The sequence below is a fragment of the Echeneis naucrates genome, chromosome 19, assembly GCF_900963305.1.
Source record: "Echeneis naucrates chromosome 19, fEcheNa1.1, whole genome shotgun sequence".
NCBI lineage: Eukaryota > Metazoa > Chordata > Actinopteri > Carangiformes > Echeneidae > Echeneis > Echeneis naucrates.
In genome coordinates, this window is record NC_042529.1 from 6,942,616 (window position 1) to 6,966,734 (window position 24,119).

The window sequence follows — 24,119 nt, forward strand, 5'->3', positions numbered from 1 at the left end:
TCATGCATTTGCAAGGAAATAACCAAAGAAGAAGAATTGTGAGAGTGAATCTTGTATTTTTTCCCATATCAAAGACAAACATTTAAACAAACATTATTGAATACAACATTTTACACTGTACTGCTGCTACAGTAAGATGTGCAACTGATTAACTCTTCACACTCCAGAAGTGCACTTTGGCTTTCTTGATATAATGCTTTCCATAACATTAGAATAAATATTCACATTTTATAAACATAACATAGATCTTTCCCAAACTTTGCATGAACTACAGCATGAAATTACACATTCTCAAACCAAAGCATAATTTTTAAAATTGAAATTTCTTGTAAATCCTGTGCATTTCAACAAAGCTAACAAGATTTCCCCTGAAGCACAAGACAATGCTCACAAATGAAATAGTGTTTTTTCAAAAAAGAAAAATTAGGTGTTGTTTGTATAAAATTCCTCACAACATTGCTTTTCAAATAACTAATGATATAAATGTTGTTAAAGTAACATTCAGATATTACAATTTGAAGTTCTTCTGTCTTTATCAAAAACTACTCTTTACAATAGTGTAGGACACGACTGACCTAGAACATTTTTTAAAGATCGTGTCACCTTTCATTTACACCATGTGGTAGAAAAATCACTGCAGCAGTGATAAAAGTTTTCTCTACCTACGCTACCCAACTGTGACAAAATGGAATGTAACCAAGAACAGAGTTGACTGACACTGTTGGACTCCCACTGCCCTTAGGACAACAGACAACTAAATTGGCTCCTGTTGCTCTGGATAAATGTGTATTATTTCATTATATCTGTCCTGTTCTTTTCTCTGTTGTCCGCTTTCGCCCTTTATCTGTTCTTCTGTGTTCCTACTCTTCTCCACTCTTTTATCAGTCCATCTGACTCAGGGGAAAAAACTGACCCTTACCTAACCACTGGCTTTGTACTGTGTGTTTTTTTGTGTGAGTGAGTTTAGGCATAGAAAAAAAAAAACAGTATTTATGCATTTATTCATTTGTCGGCCTTTTAAAACTTAGGCTCCTTTTTTTTAAATGGTATCTTTGAGTCGTATTTAAAAATGGAAAATTTTACATCTTTCGTAATTTCAGTCAAGTTCAGATGAAGCGCAAAGGTCAAAGAGAATTTAATATGCATTGATGCTCTCCCAGGAAATAAAATTCAACCCCTCTTATTTTTTCTAATTTTCTAATTTTAACAGCATCACATGGCAGGATTCCACATCATGTCTCTTTTGGACACTGTATTAATTTACATGTCTGAGTGTGTGTGTGTGTTGTGTGTTTGGATCCGGGTTCAGGTGCCAGGAACGAGCAAGGTGTTAAGAGACTCTCAGAAAGAAAACATTTGATTACTGCAAGATGAAGATCCACATTAGTTCAGCTGCAGCTTTAGGAAACGCTGAGGATGGACACTAACTGAATTAAATCAGAGTGCCCGGTGTTTTGTCAGCTGCCCTATAAGCTGTGGGGGGGCCGGATATCAAAATGTAAGAAATTTTGATGTAATAGAAAATACAATCCTCCCATCCTCCAGTACAAAATCCCTTACATAACACGTAAAATCTAAAGATGTGCATTTTAATCATTTTCACCGATTCTTTGGCTGGAGATAATAATAATGTTTTTTAAGTGATCATAAGCAAACATTTTGTGATATTGGAAATATGTTCCACAGTCAATGACAATCAAGGCTGTGAATGTCATCCAGTCACAGAGGCATCAATGACAATGAGCCATCTTGTGCTTTTTCACCAGATGCATTCATTTTTTGTCCCTACATAAGTAAATTCTTTGACTGGGATTCCGAATATTTTGTGCAAACAGGACTTTAAATAGCATTTCAAATACTCTGTTTCCCCTGAACTCATATGCAGACACAGATCCACCAAAAATGTTTCTGTCATCATGTAGAGTGAGCATATCAATACTTAAGAGTATACCATAACAATTTACGTGTCTCCTTCCTTCGATTTACTGGCCTATACTATGACGGCGTTTTAAAAAACATATTTGTATTTATCTGCAAAAAAGTGAAGTGAACCACTTTTCCTTTCCCTTTCCACAACTCACCATTCCCCATTTCTCTGCCAATCAATACAGAGATCAGCAAGGTACAATGACTAGAAGAGACTGTCTGAGAGATAGAGACCTGTATGTGCCTTCCAAACAGGGTTTCCTGACACAAAAGCGGTCTATCCTTTGAGTGTAAAAGGCCCTTTCAAATGATTATGGAGATATGGAGGGCCTCTGAGGGACAAGTGGAAAACCTGAAAGCCTTATGAGGAGTCCATTAGTAGATCCGGTGTTGGAGGAAGCCCCCTGATCTGATGTTATCAGTGCCTGAGGTAAAGTAAATCAAACAAATGTTATCAGGCAGCAACACAGGCCGAATATCAGGATCGCTATCTCTGCCCATGAAACTCGAGCTGAGTAGCCCGAAGTGCACAGATACAGACATACAAAAACAGAGATAGACTCGCATGCACAAGTATATAAGGTGGCAGAGAGAGCAGTTACACACCTGCACTCTGGTCACCAAAACAAAGTGTTAGATGGAGCCACACAGCAAATTGAAGATGGAAGAAATGGGAAAAAAGAACGGCGTAGCGGCCATGGCAGCTTGCTACCAGAGATTTGACCCTGCAGCGTATCTACAGTACAACTACACTCCACCACGGGCTGATTTTGAAAGAAAAGACAGCATTGTGCCTTGGAAACTGGCATGCCTCCATAGAGCTTTCACTGAAGGTAAAGAGATGCGGTGATGGATCATGGAAAGCTTCTTTAAAATATTGCAGTGTATTGAAACGTTTTACATAGTTTTATAAATGGGAGTCAGTTATGTTGTGTGTTACTTTAGTTTCAAACCAAGATTGGGACTCTTCAGGAGGTATTCCAGCAGTTGTATGTTCCTCACTTTGGACCAAAATGCTAAATATCACATCATACAAAATACGTCTGACTTAACATCATCACAACACATGAAAGAGTATTTGGTGTCAAAGTCTTTATCGCCCTCTGTCGCCTTTGTCCTCTGTCCATCCCAGGAGATGTGAGTGGTGAGGTGCTGGTGGACATAGGTTCAGGTCCTACACTTTACCAGGTGCTGAGCGCCTGTGAGGTTTTCAACAAGGTGCTCCTCACAGACTTTCTTGAGGTCAACAGGCAGGAGCTACGGCGCTGGCTCCAGGACGAGGGAGGCTGCAACATGGACTGGACGCCGTACCTCCAACATGTTTGCAAGCTGGAGGGACGACGGTACAACCTGATCCCCCTTTTCCTCAGTGTTTAAGAGAAACGTGCTGCATGCATGTATTTGCTTTAGCAATGTGAAGTATGTTCTGGAAGGCATGTTCTTGAGGCATGTGTTGTTTCAGGATCACAGGATTTATTCAGTTCTTTACAGTGTCTCACATTTTATTCTGGAAATTTTATTCAGCAATGAGTCAGCATTGTGTTGTGCCTAATGTAGCATAGTAAAAGTCCTGTTAACTGAGGTGCTGCATGTGAGTTCTTTTATTTTCAGCTACTTGTTCCCCGTCTTTGTACCAAGTTAATCTGTTGCTTCATATTTGCTATACAGAAATGAAGGTGTTGTTGATTGTCTCATCAAACTAATTTAGAATTTGCTTTATCTACTAAAATGTAATCTTAATATGTTGTGAAAAAAACATGGTATGCTAATCAATGTCAAGTTACAGAGTAGAATATTAGCTGCTGTATTGGACAATTGATTTCCTGCTTCATTGGTATTGTCTCCTCCAGGCCTTCAGCATGGATGGAGAAAGCTGCCAAGCTCCGTCAGGCCATTGCAGACATCCTCCCAGTGGATGTACACAGTCCTCAGCCTCTCGCCCCAGATGCCCTTCCTTCAGGGGGAGCTGACTGTCTCGTGTCATGTTTCTGTCTGGAGAGCGTCAGCCCTGACCTGCCTGCGTTCACGAGGGCTTTGGGCCACATTGGGAGGCTCCTGCGGCCCAGCGGCCACCTCCTGCTCATTGGAGCCCTGGGAGAGAGTTATTATTTTGGGGGACCTGGGGTAAAGATCCCTGTGGTGCCACTGAATGAAGGCCAGGTCTGTGACAGCTTAAAGGAGAGCGGCTTCACTCTTATCCGGCTGGAGGTTTATACACTACCTCAAGACATGAGGGTAGGGGTTGACGATGTGACTGGGGTGTTTTTTGCAAAGGCAATAAAGGATTAAAAGATAGACTGGGAGAATAAGCAAAGGATAACGTTGAATTAATTGCGGCAGTGGAGAAGTAATTCTACAGACAAGGATATTGTAGATGAAACCGAGGTAAACAATTTGAGTAAAAAATACAATATGTGTGATGTTAATGTATATCTGAAATATACTACTTTCACATGTTCCTTCTGTTGGTCCATTAAGAGTCTGTGATGTTACCAGAACAGCTAACAGTGCTAGAGACATAGTTACACAGTCCCTCCTGCCGTTTAAACACAACTACAGCACCAGACTGCAAAGCTTCAATTTTATTTTTAGCATATCTTAACAAGCAGAATTTAAGCTCTTTATATAGTATATTTTGATATATATTTCTTCAACTTCTCTTGATGAGTTGCCTTTTGTGCTTTAAAATATGTGATAATGTGAATAAAGATACAGTGCTCAAGCAATGATTTTCATGATGTGTTCTTACTACACATTGTTTTTATATAAAACTACTATTGGAGATGGTTGAAATCATAATACATTGTATAATGGAGCTAAAAAATAAAGTTAGTTTTTTTATGGCCATGAAATATTTAGGATTTGGTTTCATTGATGAATCTTTATATTTAGTATGTGGATGAATGTTATTTATAAGATTGATTGAAATATTATATACTACTATATTATATATGACTGCATTGAGAGGTTTTAGCCACTGGGAGTCAGTAAGTGACCATCTTCAGTCTCACCCATATTACTGTAATCTCAATAAATACACAACCCAAATTAATCATCTTTTGGGATGGTTAAGGTGCCAGAACAAACAGACATTTTTGGTCATTTTCTTTGGAAGTATTGTTTAAAAGAAATGCTAAAAATCCTCTTACAAACTTCCTATCAGTTGTGATTTTCTGAATTTAAACACATAGATGTTACATTCCATGTTTTAGCTGAACTCTTCAGACAAGAACCAGCTAGCCATGGTCATATTTTTATTGGCAATCAAACCAAAACATAATTTTAATACATGAATATGAAAGAACCTCCATGCTGAAAATATAGGTCCATTCTCATCTTCTAACTACCTCCCCCCACCATCTTTGTTATCCCACAGAGAGGATACTCTAATCGCTCTGTTACGGATATGAAACCAGTAACTGTGCTGCATTCTCATGATTAGTTGGATCGGGCTGATATAATTTAATCTGCTCTGTTGTGGCTCTGACGGTGCTCAAATCATCAGTAATCCATCCTCCTTTGAGTTTCTTGACCTTGCAAGTAAACCTCTACAAAGGTGATGAACTTCAGAAGCAGCCCTGTGTGAGATTTGGTTGTGTTTGACTTTGACCTTTACACAAATTCTGTATCACCCCACAATATAAAATTTCACACGGCTGATATCTGCATACATTGCTAACATCAAACCTTATCCATACCCACACATTATGACACAAACCACACAACAACCTCATCAACGCTGCTTCTCTGCAGCAGCAACACCTCGCTGCCATTAAACAACAGATTAAACAGAGTAGTAAATTGTATATTTTTACAGTATACATGTTGTAATTTCAGGTGCATAGTAATTGTCACCTCGCATAAAATCTTGTTACTGTCTTCGACCATATGCATCTCCTGAAATTTCAGATTGTTCTCGTGTTTAGCACCAGTGTAGTGAAATGACCTGCACTTATCAAATAAAGGTTATTCAGAATCTGACGTTTAACATGCGGGAGGTTTTATAGAAAACTTGCCCAAGGTGCAAATGTCACAACACACAATGAAATCTTGAAATCTTTATTGAAAGAGAAAATCCTGCCACTCTGAGCAGTTCATGTTTCTTGTTCAGTGTCCTTGGCTGAATGGAATTTAGCTCTGGCTCCCTTGGCCGACTGGGACGTGACTTTCTTTTCAAAGTCTCGGGTTAAATGTTTCCTCCTCACCTGCTCATTAATTTTCTGACCTTTCTGAGTGCCCATCTGCCCCCCTTCCTGCCACACACACTCTCTCTCTTTTCTACATTAATCATTCTTTTCCCAAACATGCACACACTCACGGACCAATGTAACACACACTCATACATACGCCCGTGCATGCCCATATATGTGCAATGCAAGTTGGTTCCTGACTGACACTCTTATGGAGCAGCCTTTTTGTCATTCTCCCTTTCCTTCCGCTCTTTCCTTGGCCTCCTCTTCATGTTCGTAGTGATAGCCGAGGTCAACATTTACCGTTGAAATGCCAGACTCAGGGAAGTGATCATTTAGCGTTTGGTTGTCTTCTCTTAGATCTGACAAGAAAGACATTTATGGAAGTGTGGGCAATCTAAATGTATATGTATCACTAGTGGCAAGATTGAAAAAACGGTACATTATGAGAGATCAACCTGTCATACCTACCTGTAGCTGAGTCTGTCTGCTGGCTCTTTTTCTCTCCTTCCTCCTCTTCTTCCTCCGAAGAAAAGTCCTTTCTGTCCAGTGAGGCCAAGTGGACCTGGGCCATCCTCTGGACAGCTGAAAATGCAAATCAGACTGGGCTCACATGGTGGTTAACTAGGAAAGGAGGTGGTGTTAATTGGCAGCCCTGGCATTTGCCTCCTATTATTCACGTTACTGGCTGCCTTTTTATGAGTTTTATCATAATGAGTAATGTCATAATAATAGTAGTAACATATAGTACTATTTTCACCCAACCCAAATCTGAATGGAACTAAGAAAGATTTTTCGACTCTATTTAAAGCTGGTTAACTTTGCACAGACATTTACTTTGTTACACCTTTAACTTAACTCAACAACAATGCCCGTTGATGCTGGACCTGCACATCATTGCAGCAAGGTGAAGGTCAGTGAAGGCAAGATTGGCTTCAGTTGTAGTATGAGGCCAGTGTGATGAAAGGCAGAAGAGCAAATATAATATGAATGTGCCAGTCAAAAACAACCCTTAATGGTAAATGAAAGTTTTGATGAGCAAAAGTTATGCATTTAACTCCCACCTGCACCTTCAACAGTAACTGTTTGTAAGTATGCATTTCATAATGATATGGTGTCATATTTGAGCAACTTTTTTTTAGGCTTTGATAACACATGTTTGGTAATATTTGGTACCCCTTCAAAATAAAGAAATTGCTGGTATGTAAAAATATATAGGTGTGTCGTAATAGTGTAAAATTCGACATAAAACACCAATAAAACTTCAGTAAAGCATTATGACAAACAACAGCCAGGATTGCAAGGGCCAAAACTATAAACCCCACAAAAATTTAAACAAGCAATCATTATTCATATCAAATTGTAATATTTTATTGTCACTATGGGTGTCAGTCTATTAGTGTGTGTGTGTGTGTGTGTGTGTGTGTGTGTGAGACCATGTTGCAGCTGTGTGCCCATCCTATAATCCAGGATGATCCAGAACAGACCCACAGCTGCCTCTGCTCCTAATCTCACATAACACACACAATCACACACACGGAGACATGCAGAGATACACATAGAGACACACACCTCTCTCACTGTTTTTTGGGTACACATGATTTCGGAACAGATATAGACCACATGGCAGCAGTAGAATTAGGCCTCCCAAAGTCTTCCATTTTGTGTTATTTGTTACGTAAATTAAAACACATTATGTGGGCCAGGCACACTGCAGACAGCACTGACCTTTCAGTGAGGGCGGCTGGTAGGTTGATGCATGAACCAGCTTGGCTTTCGAGGCTCCATTTTCACCCAGAAGCCACTGCAAACAAAGTCATGGTTAACTGATATCAGACAGTAGATGGTTTTGTGTTATTCGGTTGGGGTTTGCCAAAATACCGCTCACTGATCTTTCGTTTAATGAAATATTGTAAATTGTTCTTGGCATTATAGTAGAAAGGCTGCAAAGATGACACATTCCCTCAAGATTAAAGAGTCTAATTGATATAAGTGAGATACAAAGAATAGAGGGATCAAGTTTAATCCTATTTTACTCTCTATTGCAACTAAAGCATCTCACTGCACAACACTCACACTAAGACTTCATTGCACTTTAAAGGAAAACTCCAACAATTATTCAACATAAAATAACACTCTTTCCTCGAAACATGTCACTGCTTTATGCACAACTGCAAAAGAGCTGGTATCTACACCTCCTATAAAACCGCTGGACTCCGACTGACAGACAACTTTTGATTTCCAAGCAGCTGACCTACCTGATGTGGGCTGCTGTCTTCATCTGGCGAAGGTGGATCTGTCAGTCTGAAGAGTGTAGCTGGTGTTGGCCTTCGGCGTCGTATCTTCATAAAGAGAGAGGAAGACAGGCAGAGACTCAGACTGTAATCAGCTGTGAGAATTTTACGTTTTCTTGACTCAGTTAGAAATATCTGATTATTTCCACAGCTGTGCAGATCAACAACTATTTTGCCATTCTTCTTCATATTATGTAACAACATTCATGAGATTGTTATCCAGATTGTATGAGAATGAGGATTAGTTCTTGTCATAGATGGTGGCTGGATTACTTAAATTTGCTTACTGTTATCCTGCATGTTCCCATCACTTGGCTGTCATTTTTCTGTTCTGCTGACCACTGTGTGATTTTACCATGACATGCCTATCTAACATCATACTGCAGAATAATTGCTCTCATATTTTCATTGATTTTTATTTTTTTATTTAACATCCATTCTCTTCCAAATCACAGCAGTTCTCATGCATTACTTGTGCTGTATCTTTCTGATGCTGTTAAATAGAATCTGATGCCACCTCTCAATAATGAATCCTCTGTGCCTGAGTTCCTGCAGACTCATCAGCTTCCTTTATTGTAGATGAAGCAGAGTGAGCCATGCAAACATATATTATACAACTGATGAAATGCAATAGAAATATCATCAGTTTGTTCTTATAAAAATGATGCACGTCAGTTTGACAGTAATTGGAGGCATATAGATGTATTCAGTCATTCATTGTGAATGGGTTTTTTTTCTCTCACACAAAATCCACACTGAGAGTTGTTGTTTGTTTGGTTTTTTTTTTTTACATTTCTGACCCAAAGAGAAAAGTCACACAAACAACTGAAATATTTTTACAGTCAGTGACCTTTAGGAGAGAATTGCTGCATATTTTACAGCACTGTATATAGCATCTAGTTACTTTTCCAAAACATTTTTAAAATCAACATTGAGTATGTAAAATTTGTATTTCCAACAACATTCAAGCACCCTTTATACAGTATGCCAGGAAATAAATAATGATCCAACTGCTATGTTCTATTGTGCATACATTCTGAGCACTCTTTCTTTTAAAGTGAAAGGCTGAGGTTAAATTGACTCGAGTCCATTTTGAAAACATCTGAATGATGTCTGCAGGCAGTTTTCTTCCAACATTCTGATGATTAAAACTTTTCTAGTAAAGCCATGTTACACACAATCCCAGAATTATACACTAAATCACAAAACACATTCTTCCGGCTAACGACTAATAAAGGTGTTATGACACATACGATGCAGTCATCACTCTCTATTTTGTAACATGTTATGTTAATAAGATTGTTGTGAAACACGAGTGGCTGCCAAACCATTCACAGCCAAGAGCGTAGGCACAAAGTGTGTGGGCAGTTTCATTTTGGAGTAACTCTTACTGCCTCGGCCTCCCTCTGCGTGCTGGACTCATGCATATTCACTCACGAGAATTAAACACGCCATTGTGTCCTGCACCTGTCCAAAAGCCCTTTCAGACAAAATGACCTTTTCTAAGTGGTTCATTACTAGAATAGCTGTGAGGTTAAGCACCTGCAGGGAACATAGTGTCGTCATCGGGGCCTTGTTGTGCGTCTCTGAAGTGCTTGTTAAACATCGGGAGAACTTTGGCATGGATGAATGATTTGATCTTTTTGAATGGGCTCATGTACTAGACTTGAAAAATTAGCTCTCATTGGAGATTTTCATGTATCAATGTTGACAGTACTTCTGTTTGAACTAAATCATTTGTTCATAGCTATCCTGAGTTGTTGAGCAAATACAGTAATGATTATGATTATTTAATGATTCAATGTTTTGGCATTACAGTCCAAGAAGGCTGAATGAGACAAGCCTCTGAGACTACTTTTGGAAAGAAATACAAGATATTTTAGGCATTTTTTGCAAGTTTAAAGGATGACAGAAACATTTTGGGCTGCTGAATGACAAACAGCTTCTACTCAGCTTCAACTCTCTACAAAAATGTGTTAACAAAGCCAGAGGGGTCATATCATATTTGGTGTCACCAATCGTGGAACAACATGCCAGTGAGAGTGAGGACAGCTGGACCAGATGAAGCCAACTGTGCATGCCCAATGTGTTCATGCATCTTTCAGACAGTTTTTATTTCCTGTTTGAGATTTATCCAGATGAATTAGAAATATTGCAACTCCAACCATGCAGCAGTAGCATTGGACCTGAGTATAGTCCTCACATAGTTAATCCCCTGCCCCATTTTTGGTATGTAGCATGACCTTGTTACCTAACATTCAACTTCAGTGCATTAATCTGGATGTTTATAATGAACAATTGCGCCACTGTGTGGGTATAGTGTCATGAAGAGCCCTTCATGCAGAAATAACCTATCCACGTAACGATTGGTACCACATTATAATGTTGTGTTAGTGCAAATTATTATGTGAATAATCCTGTGCCAAGCCTGATTTAAGCATGACACATTGGAGAAAAGATTAATCAAACCCACCACTTGCTGAAGAAATCCTTATAAAGGATTATTGCCTGATTTTAACCTTTTTCGACCAAATTACTTGGCTGGAAACACAATCCTGTTGCTGCAGCGGCGTGGGCTATATGATAGCAATACACACAGTGTAAAGTTTTACATTTACCTGGAGTTACTGTGTATACTGCGGAGGCAAGCAGCCAGCTTCTATCCTGACATTAGCATTTTATCATTGTGTCCTGTTATTCTGGCCAGCTCTGTGTAAGAGAATAACGTAATAACAGGGCCAGTGTGGAGAGTGTTGGCTTTATGGAGTGAGACCCTACTGGAGTTTGGAGCCCTTGGCTGAGCTGTGGTGAAAATTTGTTCTTGGCAGGAGCTATCTTTGCCCTTGGTTCCGGTCTTAGTCATCCACAGCTAATCTCTTTGGTTTTAATCACTCAGCTCCTTGGCTCATGAATATCTCTCTTTCCTTGTTTTACTTGTTTTTACGGTTATCTTTTTTTATTTTTCACCTCCATTGTATTGCTCAACTCAACACTCGTATTTATTTATTCCTTCCCACACACTTATCTTCCTCCGTGCTCTCACTTGCCATTTCAATGTTAATGTTGTAGCAGTGTTGTTGAAACATTGGCTCTCCCTTTACTTATAGACACTTGCTCTGCTAGCAGTGTGAATGGAAGGCACAGTCAGCCTTTGACAGGGGATGGCTTTAGTTTTGATGACAATGTTGGTCCTTGATGAACTTGACAGCAGCTTTGCAGGCTGTTGGGTGAATAACTAAGCAAAGCATCAGACTATAAGCAGTGGTGGATTAAACGAGAGGTGGTGAATGACAAATGAACAAGAAATGCTAACTCCCTCCCCTTATTTCTCATCCAAGAGGGTGCTGGTTTGCAGCATTCAGACATACTTCAAGTACAGCTGAGTCTCACCCCAGTTGACATGGCCATTAGATGATTTTTATAATCACCGTGGTGGCAGGCTTCACTGCTGGGAAACAGTGGTCAGCGAGAAAAATAAGAAGGAAGGAGAAAGATTCTCATGCAAGCAGCTGACAAAATGGATTATAAAAATGGTTTTGCAGCTGAATGACTTTATCCCCACAGCTGGAGCTCTGGTAGCTTAAATGTTGAAGAATTTCTTATTCCTTCTTCATTGCAGCATCAGATTGAGTATTTCTTTCAAGGCTATAAGAAGATGCATTATACGTATTATGTGCATATAAACCTGATCACCTTTTACAAGCGTTAGGCTGGATGCTGCTGCGGTTCTCATTACATCCATGATGGAAGATTTGAAGTAATCCTACTTGGTCTTGAGCCAACAGACTGCTATAGCATCGTATAGGCAAACTGATTTAGCTCATGCACCCACATGAGGCTAAGCATTTTAGAAGGTGAGCTTCATGTGGGAGAATAGAGGGATAAGGAATGAGTAGGGTTAGTAATGTGAACCTTTCCTGGATCATTTATGTAAGCATAATTACCATAAGAATCAGAGTTGCTTTAACTTGAGCAGTTGGAAAGGCAAATAAGAGAATAGTTCAACACTAGAAAAAGGTGAAGAAAGTAGTCCAAAGCCCCAGAGACTGTAAATTGGGCTGTAAATAACAGATGCGTGAGAAATACTTGAGTATGTAGACATGACTGATTTATTAGTTTATTTTTAACTTCCCAGCCTGAAACAAGACTTCCAAGGTGAGGGGGGGGGGGGGGGGGTGCATCCAAGTTATCTCAGTGTTACCTTGATGACCTCTATGGATCGTTGCCAGACATAATAGATGCTCTGCCCCTATACTGCACAGGCCAACATTATTCTTGTTCACACTGCATTATTTCTCAAACATAGTTTCCGTCTCTCCATGTCAGCATGTTCACCTGCCTTTGCTTTGGGGTGATTCAGCATAACAGAATTCTGAGTTGAGCTTTGTTTACTTTACATAATGCACTCATCACCTCTTTCCAATATATGACTAACAACCGGACCCCCCACACTTTGCCTCACAGATGTGGGAAGGGCATTAGCACTCAGACACATAATCTCATTTTTAATATTACAAACGGTGCTTTATCTTTCACTTCCTCATCTTCCTCCTCTTTCGCCTCCTCCCCCAATCCCTTCGAAGGACAGAGATGCCTCATCACTTTTTAAGGGCTCCAAAAAATAAGGCTGCACAGCTCAGCTTAATCCTAGTGCTGCCCATACCCTGCTGCCCACAGAGCCCTAATACGCAACATCAAAATGCAGACTTCTGCAAAGTCGTGATAGACTGGTTATGTAACTGTCTGTCAACCTCGGTGGCAAGACTGGATGCTTCAGATGCCACAGAAGAGGGCGACACTCACAGTTTCAAGTTGTGACTGAACTTGAAGACAAATGTGTCTCACGTTTAAATTATTCAATTGCCTGCTGAACTGGGACATCCCACATACTAGCTCAAAGAAATGAACCAATCTGCCTCTGGATGCTAATATAAAAGAGTAACATTTAGAAATAAGAAGTTTGAGGCTCAACCAGGATTTAGTATGTGACCGAGATTTGACCTGGCCACCACCTATCATCATCAAACTAGTAGGCTACACGCTGGACTCTTCTCACCATTTCCACCTGTCGCGGGTCCAGCTGAATGGGAACCGAGGAAGGCACAGAGAACTGGATCTTCCTTTTCGCATCCTTGTCCTCCTCCTGCTCCATCACCTCCGTCTCAGCGGGGAGCAGCGGGTCTTTGGCGTCCAGCCGGGCTGCAGCCACAACCGAGCGCACGGAAGTCCACAGGAGGAGACACCTCCGACTCAGCTGTCCCTGAAAGCTGTGTGCCTGCAAAAGAAAATATGAACTATCTATGAGTGACCATCCTGGTGTCCCAGCAGATCTCTTTGGACTCTGGGGTTGCGTTTGTCAGCTATACGTGCGTCCTTTCACGCCCCCCCCCCCCCCCCTCCTTTCTCTCTCCCTCTCCCTCTCTCTCTCTCGCTTATTTTAGACTATGTCTCTTGCTCCCGCTGTGTCTAGAGACCCGTCGGAAAACTTGCTTCAACTGCAGTTCAAAAGTGGCCCAGAAATAAATTTCCCATGAGATGAGCTGAAAATGGGCTGAGATGTCCTCTATGTCACTCTGCTTGGAAACCTATTATTTAAAATCTGAAGATTTTCTTAATGAGAATTTATTATTATCATTTAAAATTTAGGTCTGAAACCTCCACAAAGCTCTGTGAAATAAAATATATACATAAGTAAAGATTCATAATCTAATTCTTAAAAAAAAAAAAATAATAATTAGGTTATAACCTAAAATGGACACAGATCGACACATAATGGATGGTAGACTCAGTAACACTTAAATGTTAATAATACTATACGTTTAATCACTTTATCCATTTAACTGTTGGCACAAATTAGCTAAATTTGGAAATTGTCTATTTTTTTCTGCTGCGTTTTCAGGAGTTGTGAAAATAGCAGACCCATTTTGCTTTCTGCTGGTGGACTACTTTGCAGTTCAAGGTATTGTACATCAACACTCGGGTTGATTTTAAAGCATATTGATGCACATTTACTTATCATCGACAAGCCTTGAAGTCCTGTAACAATATGTTTTTGTTTTAAAATATAGGAAACATTTAACCACTTTAATCCTCTGGCCACTGAGGCTATGTGATACTACATTGTATGATAAATACTTAGCTGTAAATTCATTGCCATGGAAACAGGTTCTCTTTGAAGAGTTGAGCGTTGGCTGTGCAGTTGGCATAGTGTGTGTACTTGTGTTGGTGTGTGTGAGAGCTTGAGAGTAAGTTTGAGGAGAGAAGAGAGGCAGTCTTGGTAAAAGCATCCAAATCCATATGCAAATGTACAACCAAAAGTGGTACAGGCATCATAAAGCAACAGAGGAATAAATCGTTTTTCTTTTCTGGTAATACAATTTATACAGATTATTATGGTATGGTAAGGTAAAATTTCCTTTTCATGCCTATCTTTATTGATTGATTGATTTTATTTCTTCATTGACAACAAAGGTCTAACAATCAAAACAAAACACCCATGCACAAACAAAGTAATCATTGATAGCCTACATCTAGCGTCAATGAAAAGGACATTAGGCCAAAAAAGTAACCCGGAACCAAAGTGCGACAATAATGATGAACGTCGGTAGGTTCATTAGAGCGGAACAATAAACAAACCTATATGCTTATGGGGGGGGGGGCAGGAGAGTTTGGACTAAAAAGTCACGAAACGGATAAATGTGTAACATGAACCACGAAGGTTTCTGGTGGATAAAACATGATGTTACTTTATGTTACTTTATGTTACTTCACCAAATTTGAAAAGTTCGTTAGCATTAGCATTAGCATTAGCATTTCGTTGGGGCAATGGGGCCAAGTGGGGCTTGGAGATACCTCCTTCGTCCAAAATGTGGAATGTGAAATCGAAAGGTAAGTAACATGTTACCTCATGTTGAACTTGTTCCCAGTCAGCAGTCTGGTCTGAGATACAGCAAGGCACTTTACACGTAGAGCAGGTCTACACCCATCTCTGGGGTCTTATTCCTGTCCTCCATGTTCACTTCCCCCTTGTTGTTCTTCCTGTTCTGTATGGACTATGTTCCTGAATTCATCAGTTGGATTTAATGATTCACATTTCATTCATACTCTTTTTTTGTAAATATCTGTTTCATTATGAAACACTTCCAAATCCCTGATTGTCTGCATTTTGGGTACATTGGCATGGTATGCTAAGGCCTCCGAACCACTGTACCACATAACACAAAGTCAAAATGAAAATGCATCCAGGTACTTAAATCATACAAGCCTATAGTACATACAAACCAACAGAAAATATGGGGCTCATATGAAATGTGAGAAACAATGATAAAAACTCTGATTGCAATAAAAAAAAAAAACTGTTATCATAATTTATGATAGAAAATGATAGTTCTTCTAAAATTAAGAGACAAACAAAAAAATTTGTGGTTTTAATAATAATCCAGAAATATCAGCTTTTGTATCTCTGTTCATTAGCTAATACAATAGAAAATGTAGTTAATTAGATATAGAACAAGTTCAATCAACAACCGAACATGTGCCAATGGCTTCAGAGTGTGAGTTTTATTTATTAGCGAGAGAGGGAGGGGAAGTGAGGGTGAGAAATATAATATAACAAGTCAATGTGAGGAGACAAACGGAGGCTTTCATTTGAAAGTGAGTATATTTTTGCTCCCTGAAAATTTTTGGGTTTTCTTGCTTCCTCTCAGCTCTGATGCAGTTTGATTGGAGAGGCAGCAGACCATCCTACAGGGACTCCCGTGGTTTGATCCCAGCCGGTTTGGCCTGTACTGAAGTGAACTTGAGAAAGGCTCTGGATCTCTGCCAGCTCCAGGGAGAATTGCTGCTGACAGCAAACTCAGACCTGCTGGGAAAGGTCTTCAGAGGAAAAGTAAAACTTCCACCTTGGAAATTTAAACACAGGCCATCTGTGGCTCTATTCACGTTCACTTCAACTGTTGACCTTGAAAACCGAACATATGGGCTTTTTGTGAGCATTTGCAGAACTATGCTACGAGGTGTGATTATAGATTTTCTAATGTTTGAAATAGAAGATGTATTTTCAATAAAAAGCAGAAAGTGTTCATCAAAATACACAATATCGTCAGCAACAATCAATCACTCAGAGAGCATCTGAATTCACAGAGCTCCAGAGGAACCAGATATAGGAATATAGTATTGTAAAAAAAAATTTATCAAATCAAACGTATTTACATAGCTCCAAATCACAGAGTTGCGTCAATCATAGAGCAGGTACATCTTAGTCATTTGTATTACTGTCAACAGTAGTCTGCCACAGTGTTGTTCTTCAAATTACCACAAGGAGGCGCCAACTTAACGGCTAATGTTTATTTGTGGTTTTCAAAGTGGTGCTCCCGAGACCAGGGTCCCCTCAGAGGAATCAACTCCAAACGAAAATAACACAATAACAGAATGTATCACCTTTTGGGTCAGAGGTTTTTGTTATTTTTCTGTGATAAAACATCTAAAGGCACTTTTTCTGTGTGTGTGGGTGGGTCGGGGGTCAAATTCAGGTCCCCTTAAATATCCTTGAACTGGGAAAGATTTAAAACCACAGCTGATGATGGATCAACTCAAAGGTGATGATCAAATCAAATGATCAAAATATGGCGAGAACGGTCAAATCTGAATGTTGCAGGGAAAGTGCATTAACACGTGTTATTTTGTTTTTAAAAATATCTAGTAAGATATTTCACACTGGATGCAAACATGAGGCAAAATTTTAAAATTCAGAATTCAGTTTATATATTAGTTTTGACAAAATTAGACCTAAATACTCAAATAACAATTAATACTATACTGTGGTCTAATGATCTATTTGGAAACTGACACATTTACACATTCAGGTGTCACTCTCATTACTTAGTAGGGTGTACAATAAAACACTCCACCACCTGTTAAGTAAGTGAGATTCCTTACTTTTTTTTTTTTCAGTAGTGCACCAGCTGAGCTTCGCCGGTAGATGTCACCCACAAGTCGCCGGAGAAAGCAGATTAACTGAGACTGGCTGCTCTTGTGTGAGTTCAATCGGTTTAGCAAAAGCCCAGATGAGTAAAACAAACCAAATTGCTCTTTTAAGGTTTCATTGTCTCGAAAACATTTCAGATTCAGACTGAGCTGTGGAGGGAATTGCAACATGGTGTGTATCATGAACCTTAATGGCAAAGGAAACATCATAATTATAGAACAAAACTGTCATAATGAAATTACCAATTTATTGGGAAACATCTTCATTTCCTTATTTGTCAAACGTGAATTCAATGTGTGTAATTTCTGCCATGAGGGAATGATTTGTGTCTTTTTATCAGTACACTGTAATGTGGTAAATATAGATGACTGCTGGAGATAAAGGTCATTTAAAAAAAAAACAAAAAAAAAAACACCAATGCAATCTCTGGATGATGGGTCTTGCAGTATTTTGGACCAAAGAGAGATTTGCTTAAATAATTTTGACCCCTCTTCATCAATGTCCCTCAGTATAATCAGACTGGGCACTGTGGTGGGGAGTGACCTTGGCTTTAGGTCTTCATTAGAAGACGAGAGTGAGCAGCTATAGCCAGAAATACCGCTGTTTGCTTCTCAGTGAAGCATTTTTGGTCGTTTCACTGGAAATAGAGAATTCTGTGTTTTTTGTGTTTGTTTGTTTCAGGGACAGTGTCCTGTAAATTTTAGCCCCGTGATAATGACGGCCCTGCTTCCTCTTTCACTCTTCGTCCCTCTCTTTCTGTCTCTCCCACTCTCTTGTCTTGCCCCATCTTCTGGTCCCTCTTTACAATCTGTGCCTCAGCCACCTTTGGCACCAGCCCGCCCACAGGCACCTGTGCCAAGCCTGGCAACCCAGACCAAGACGCTCTGCTTAGCTCAGTTCAAATGACTCGTTTAGGCAATTGCACCCTGACTCTGATCTTTATGGCAGGTCCCTTATTCATCCCGGGCCTTTGTGTGGAGTGATAACTGTCTAATTCTTGTGTTTACAAACTTGCTCTTTTAGCCTATTTATCACTGAAATGTTTCATTAATTTCTCCATTGGATTTAGATGGATTATTTGTTGCTTTATGAATCTTTTTTTTTTAATTCTTATCCAACTAAATCATTACCCTATAAGTAATCCTATAACAATCCAGTTGGAGCATTCTCATTGTGCTGTAGCCTACAATTTGAATGATATCACTGCAAATGCATTATTATGGGATTACTATAATTATTTCTCATAAGGGGATTGTTTTCCTAAACCTCCTATATGAGATTAACCCCGTTTTTTTCCAAAGATGGAGGCTAACAGAAGCGGTCTGAATCCTGTCCTTTTTTTTTTTTTTTTTTTTTGTGCCATTCACTCCTTATTCCATTTTCTCTTTCAGCTCGGTGACAGATGGCGAGTCCCTCTCCCCCAGGGGAAGCCAGTCTCTGTGAATGCGGCCGCATGTCAATCACCGGCTCTCATGTGATGGCTCTTGCCAATGACGTGCCAGCCATATGGGCCTGGCATTGGAGCTGGTATGTAACCCATCCAGTTCTGCCTCTGACGTGCCACACGGCTCCCTCCACGCGTTTGGGCTGGGGATAGCAGCAGCAGCATCAGCAGCATCAGCAGCAGCAGCAGCAGCAGCAGCAGCGGAGTAGGCAGAGCAGGGCGGCAGGAGAGGAGAGAGAGGTGTGAGAGCACAACTACAGCGCGTCTCCTGCACAAGCATCCGCGCAGGGCGTGTGGATGTGATGCCCACCCGGAGAGAGATGGTGTAAACAAACCCGCTTCGCCCCACCACGGAGGTAGGCTGTGCACATTTCCAAAACAATTCCTACAATATCAGACACACATCTAGGTTTGTTTGGTCTTTGTGTTGATGCCTGTTGTATGGCGAATGGGGGGGGGGGTGTTAGTGTTTCACTGACAGATGGATGATTTTTATTCATTAAGGCTCTCTTCGATTTCTTGTGTTTTTTTCTGGCATGAGACGTGATCAGAAAGGTTTTTCATCGCTGCTCTCCTCCGAGATATTTATCCACCCACATTTGATTCGATAGATTTCGTTTCAATGGGATGTAAATCTATAAATCCTCATTAATCCCAGTAAGAGAAGGGCTACTTTTATACTTTTTACTGTCATTTGTACTGTGTTAGGTTAGAAAATGAGCGCTTTGGAGTGTATTTTACTATGTTCCAGTGTGTGTATGTGTGTGCACGTCGTGCTTCAGAGCACCGTGGGGGTAGACTTCTCCGTAGAGATACGCAGGCTAATTGACAAGGTATTGGTTGGCATTAATTACATTGTGCTTACAAGATTAGAAAAAATACGTCCTCGTCCTCTGCACACACAGCTGAGCCCAGAAATCTGGGATATGATGGGGCTAGATCTTTTACATCCGTTCTAAATTAAAGCTGGTCAGGGGGAAAAAAATCTTTAAAACAAATCAAAGTGATCAAATATGGTCACCAGGAACGCTCTTGTGTGTCTGTATACTGAGCTTTGGTTTTACAGCAATTGTGTGATTTTGATACGAGTTAATTAAAAAGATCTAGACTATACCCCCAGATGACTTTAGGCCATGGCTCATGTGCAGTAAACAAAAATGCCAGAAAACGGTTCGTCTGTGCGGCAGGAACCTGCAGGAGCTCTGGTCCATTTCAGTATCATTAATTCATTCTCTGAAATATCACACACGGCTCTCGCAGATTTATTTTGTATTTTTAATCACAGAAACCTTGAAAGTGGGCGGTGTGTGGGCTGAAGAGGATTTATTTATTAATTTAGTTAGTTCGTTCGTTGTTCATTGTTTATGTATTTATTTATCAGTTGAGGTTCATTTAGAGCAAAATTGGTTAGAAACCTGTTAATTCAGGGTTATGAAATTTCGGGCTCCTGTGGTCCAGTGTGCAGCCGGCTGTGCTGGAATTCCTCCAGGTTGGTAATTTATTGGACGGAATGGGGACCGCACCCTTAATACGTCCCTTGGGGGGGAAGGGGGGCAGCGCCGCTCCCTGAGCCGGACTGCTTGAGGGGACAGACCGAGGCACATGTGGAGGCCGAGGCGCTGGCCCGGGCTGTTGCTGCATGACAATAAAATAATTTGTAAATCTCTCTCTATATTTATTAGTATAAAAAAAAATAGCTTGCACTCTTTTTGGAATGTCCCTTATATGTCGTCTAAAAAGCTACAAGGCCTACAAGCAAGTTCGCTTTAATCTTCTATTAATTATCTGGATCCATTTCAGAACTGAACATGGAAACTGTGTTGTGAATATTTCCTCTCAGGATGGAAGCTGTTTGGCCCTTCAATCATAAAGCAGCTAAAAACAAACCCCACGCCCCCCCCTGCAGGCTGCGGCCTTGTGCGGTCTACCTGCGCCAGGTATGGCTGCGTGAGCAGCTCAGCTGAAGCGTTGTGTGTCTCTTTTGCAGGTTCCCTGCCACGATGTTGAGCCGTCTGTTCAGCGAGGTGCTGCCGGACGTCCAGAGGCTGGCGGCTGACTGGGTGGAGGACAATGAGAGCGAGGACTGCAAGGCCAAGGACGGAGAGCACGAGCCCTGTCACCTGGAGGAGGACGACCTGGACGAGCCGCAGGAGGGGAGCAGTCGAGCCGAGTCCGAGATGGCCGGTGACGACGAAGAGGACGACGAGGCCGAGGAGGAGGAGTGCGGAGACGAGAACGGCGGAGACAAGCCGAAGAAGCGCGGCCCAAAGAAACGCAAGATGACCCCGGCGCGCCAGGAGCGCTCCAAAATGCGGCGGCTGAAGGCGAACGCGCGGGAGCGCACGCGCATGCACGACTTGAATTCCGCGCTGGACAATCTGCGCAAAGTGGTGCCGTGCTACTCCAAAACCCAAAAACTCTCCAAGATCGAGACTCTGAGGCTGGCCAAGAATTACATATTGGCTCTTGGGGAGATTTTACGCAACGGGAAACGTCCAGATGTGGTGACCTATGTGCAGATGTTGTGTAAAGGCTTGTCACAGCCCACCACAAACCTGGTGGCGGGCTGCCTGCAGCTCAACACCAGGAACTTCCTGACTGAACCGTGCTCGGACGCAGCCCGGTTCCACATGCCGAGCTCCCCTTTCTCCGTGCACCCCTACTCCTACCGCTGCTCCCGGCTGTCCAGTCCGCACTACCAACCCGGAAGCGGTGCTCTCAACCTGCGAGGCCACGGGTACGGTTCCGGGTACGAGGCCGTGTACCCGCCCGGGGGGACTTCACCCGACTACAGCAGCCCGGATTATGAAGGCCAGCACAGCCCGCCCGTGTGCCTGAACGGCGGATTGTCTGGGAGGCAGCAGGAGTCGACAGAAACAGACAGGAACTATCACTACTCTATGCATTACTCTGGACTGACCTCGTCTCGACCCGGCCACAGTCTACCTTTCGGGCCCTCGGGAGCGCGCAGCGGTGGTGCGCACTCGGAAAACATCCCACCTTTCCACGACGCACACTTGCACCATGACAGGGCTCCTCCGTATGAGGATCTCAATGCGTTTTTCCACAACTGAGCTCGACTCAGTCAGGCTTATTGACCTTATAATGACAATCCTGTAACGTGTAAAATTGTGTGGAAAACAAGAAGAGTTTCTGATCGGACGAGAGACGGAAGTGACAGAAAGAGTCATCTGATTTCCTTCTGTATTCAACTGATGTCATCCCTATACTGTTGTACATCCTATCACAGCGTGTCCACTATTATCCTGTATGCAGAACGAGTGCAATTGACATAAACGATGTATAGGTACACGAGAAACATGTTATGACAACAAACAACTCAAATAAAAAAAATGTTTTATAATTGTCTGAAATGATGCAACACATCTTTTTCTGAACATCATGGGAACACTGACTGTGAGGCTGTGTCGATAAAACAGGTAATGATATTTCTAGAAAGTGGTCTTAGATTCAAAGTATTTAAATATATATATATATAAAAATAAAAGTCTTTACACAAATTAAAAACCTTGTACATTATCATATAGGAAATATTTGGCTGTTTGTCAGTGACTTTATTTATTAAGACATAGCAAACATTTTCATTTAGTTGCCTTATTTTATTTATTTATGTTTTTGTTTTTTTGTTTTTTTGTCTATTTGAATTTAGAATTAAAATGGCTTTTCAGATGTTTATATCCTATAGAGTACCCGTCGACTGTACAGCCTAAATTCATCACAGATGACATGAATGCCATAGAGTCCTCTTGCCCTGGTAAAGCTATTTTTGACATATCCTGTATGTTGTGCATAAATGTGAAACCAAAGTTGTCTCTTGAGTTTATCTATCCAACTATAAACTATAGACATAATTCGTGATCGGAGACACACCAAAAAAAAAAAAAAAAAGCTAATTCTTTTTTTAAAATCATTTTGTTTTTAAATTATAACTGTGTGGGCCTTTTGCAGCTGAAACAGAAACATGCCAAAAAAAAAAAAAAGACTGATAAGAAAAATTGAATAGAATATTTTAGGCCTATAGTTTGACTAACGAGATGAACAACCTCTTAAATTAAATTTGACAAAACACTTGTACTACTCTAACTAACAACTGGATGTCAAGTAGTTAAGATTAAGAAATAAAATAAACATATTAAAGAAATCAATTGGATTGAAAACTATAAATGCAACAACTCGATCACCTGTGAGGGAAAAATCTGACACTACTTTTGTAGCAAAATTCTCACACTTGACTTTAATGTAAATCTCCAGCTTCGGCACAAATGCCACTTTGGACTAAGACCTATGATCTTGATCGTCCTTCCTCAGGGTAAATCTGGATGAAATTATTAAATTAGTGAGAATGAAATGCTGTGGATATTATTCATCTGGATATGACCTTGAAAACTGATGGTTTTTCACAACAGCATGAAACTAAATAAATAAATAGACATTCTCAAGAAAAACCCAAACAACTCTATACCAATTATAGCATATGTGTTCACCTGAAGTCATTAGAAATTTCAAACAATTTCATGAACTAGCCTTCACAAAGTCAATATATTTTTTATTTTTTATTTTTCTTGTTTTACATCATAATTGGTAAATGAAGAGACAGCCGAGCAGCACACCAAAACCAGCTGAAGCTGGGCTGAGCTCTCTGAGGTTTAAACCCCATTCAAAAGCGAAGAGACACTTCACCGTGTGTTCTTTCACTCTGTGATTTCAGCTCTTTTCAGTAATATAAATGCTAAGCTAGAGAGTGATGAGAAGGCTGCGTTAACCTAGAGCAATCACAAAAAGAATAAAAAAAAAAAGCAACAGCAATTGAGACACTGTAATAAATAGTTTTGGATGAGACTGAATCAATTGGTTCTCCAGCCCAGTGAAGGTGGAACTGAGCGTGGTCACAGCAGGTAAGTGTGTTTGTGCAGCTGGTTCAATACTACATCTCTAAACTCACAAGACACAAACTCTTTTTTTTTTAAATTCCTGTCATTAAAAATAAACCTGGTTGAAAAAACATAATTTAAATAACCTGAAACATAGGTTCTTTAAAGTGACAAGAAAGGAATGTTCCTGGTATTTGAACCCATTGTGATATTTCAAGCGAATATCTAACGATTTGAGTTTATGTCGGCTTGATCGTGGAGCCCAGCACCATCTTTGGACCACTGCCCTGGGTCCCATATGTTGTTGTAGATTTCCAGGGGAAATCAGCACTGGGCACTGCAGGGTGGAAACTGTCCCATCCAACGCTGACCCATGCAGGCGAAAAC

General features: G+C 40.6%; 3 protein-coding genes across 3 annotated transcripts; 2 read left to right on the forward strand and 1 right to left on the reverse strand.

The window, feature by feature from the left end:
- Window positions 1-2,587: 2,587 nt before the first annotated feature.
- Window positions 2,588-4,215, forward strand: pnmt (phenylethanolamine N-methyltransferase). Its single transcript, XM_029528244.1, has 3 exons — window positions 2,588-2,759; window positions 3,059-3,269; window positions 3,777-4,215. Exons 1-3 carry the CDS (start codon window positions 2,588-2,590, stop codon window positions 4,213-4,215), a joined length of 822 nt encoding a protein of 273 aa, XP_029384104.1.
- Window positions 4,216-6,042: 1,827 nt separating this feature from the next.
- LOC115060444 (protein phosphatase 1 regulatory subunit 1B-like) lies at window positions 6,043-20,481 on the reverse strand. The gene is made up of 6 exons (XM_029528372.1): window positions 20,364-20,481; window positions 13,467-13,609; window positions 8,375-8,458; window positions 7,845-7,920; window positions 6,588-6,701; window positions 6,043-6,478 (listed from the first exon to the last, which is right to left on the reverse strand). Exons 1-6 carry the CDS (start codon window positions 20,479-20,481, stop codon window positions 6,345-6,347), a joined length of 669 nt encoding a protein of 222 aa, XP_029384232.1. The 3' UTR covers window positions 6,043-6,344.
- On the forward strand, window positions 19,076-21,914 carry LOC115060214 (neurogenic differentiation factor 2-like). The gene is made up of 2 exons (XM_029528081.1): window positions 19,076-19,087; window positions 20,832-21,914. Exon 2 carries the CDS (start codon window positions 20,841-20,843, stop codon window positions 21,912-21,914), a length of 1,074 nt encoding a protein of 357 aa, XP_029383941.1. The 5' UTR covers window positions 19,076-19,087; window positions 20,832-20,840.
- The last annotated feature ends 2,205 nt before the right edge of the window (window positions 21,915-24,119 follow it).

What these genes read in the sequence shown, in the direction of transcription:
- pnmt (XM_029528244.1), top strand. Translation starts at nt 2,588, where the DNA reads ATGGAAGAAATGGGAAAAAAGAACGGCGTAGCGGCCATGGCAGCTTGC. An exon ending in CCATAGAGCTTTCACTGAAG is followed by an intron (nt 2,760 to 3,058) that starts GTAAAGAGATGC and finishes TGTCCATCCCAG; the next exon opens with GAGATGTGAGTGGTGAGGTG. An exon ending in TGCAAGCTGGAGGGACGACG is followed by an intron (nt 3,270 to 3,776) that starts GTACAACCTGAT and finishes TGTCTCCTCCAG; the next exon opens with GCCTTCAGCATGGATGGAGA.
- LOC115060444 (XM_029528372.1), bottom strand. Translation starts at nt 20,481, where the DNA reads ATGCAGCAACAGCCCGGGCCAGCGCCTCGGCCTCCACATGTGCCTCGG. An exon ending in AAGACAGCAGCCCACATCAG is followed by an intron (nt 7,921 to 8,374) that starts GTAGGTCAGCTG and finishes CTTTGTTTGCAG; the next exon opens with TGGCTTCTGGGTGAAAATGG. An exon ending in GCAGACAGACTCAGCTACAG is followed by an intron (nt 6,479 to 6,587) that starts GTAGGTATGACA and finishes CTTTCTTGTCAG; the next exon opens with ATCTAAGAGAAGACAACCAA.
- LOC115060214 (XM_029528081.1), top strand. Translation starts at nt 20,841, where the DNA reads ATGTTGAGCCGTCTGTTCAGCGAGGTGCTGCCGGACGTCCAGAGGCTG.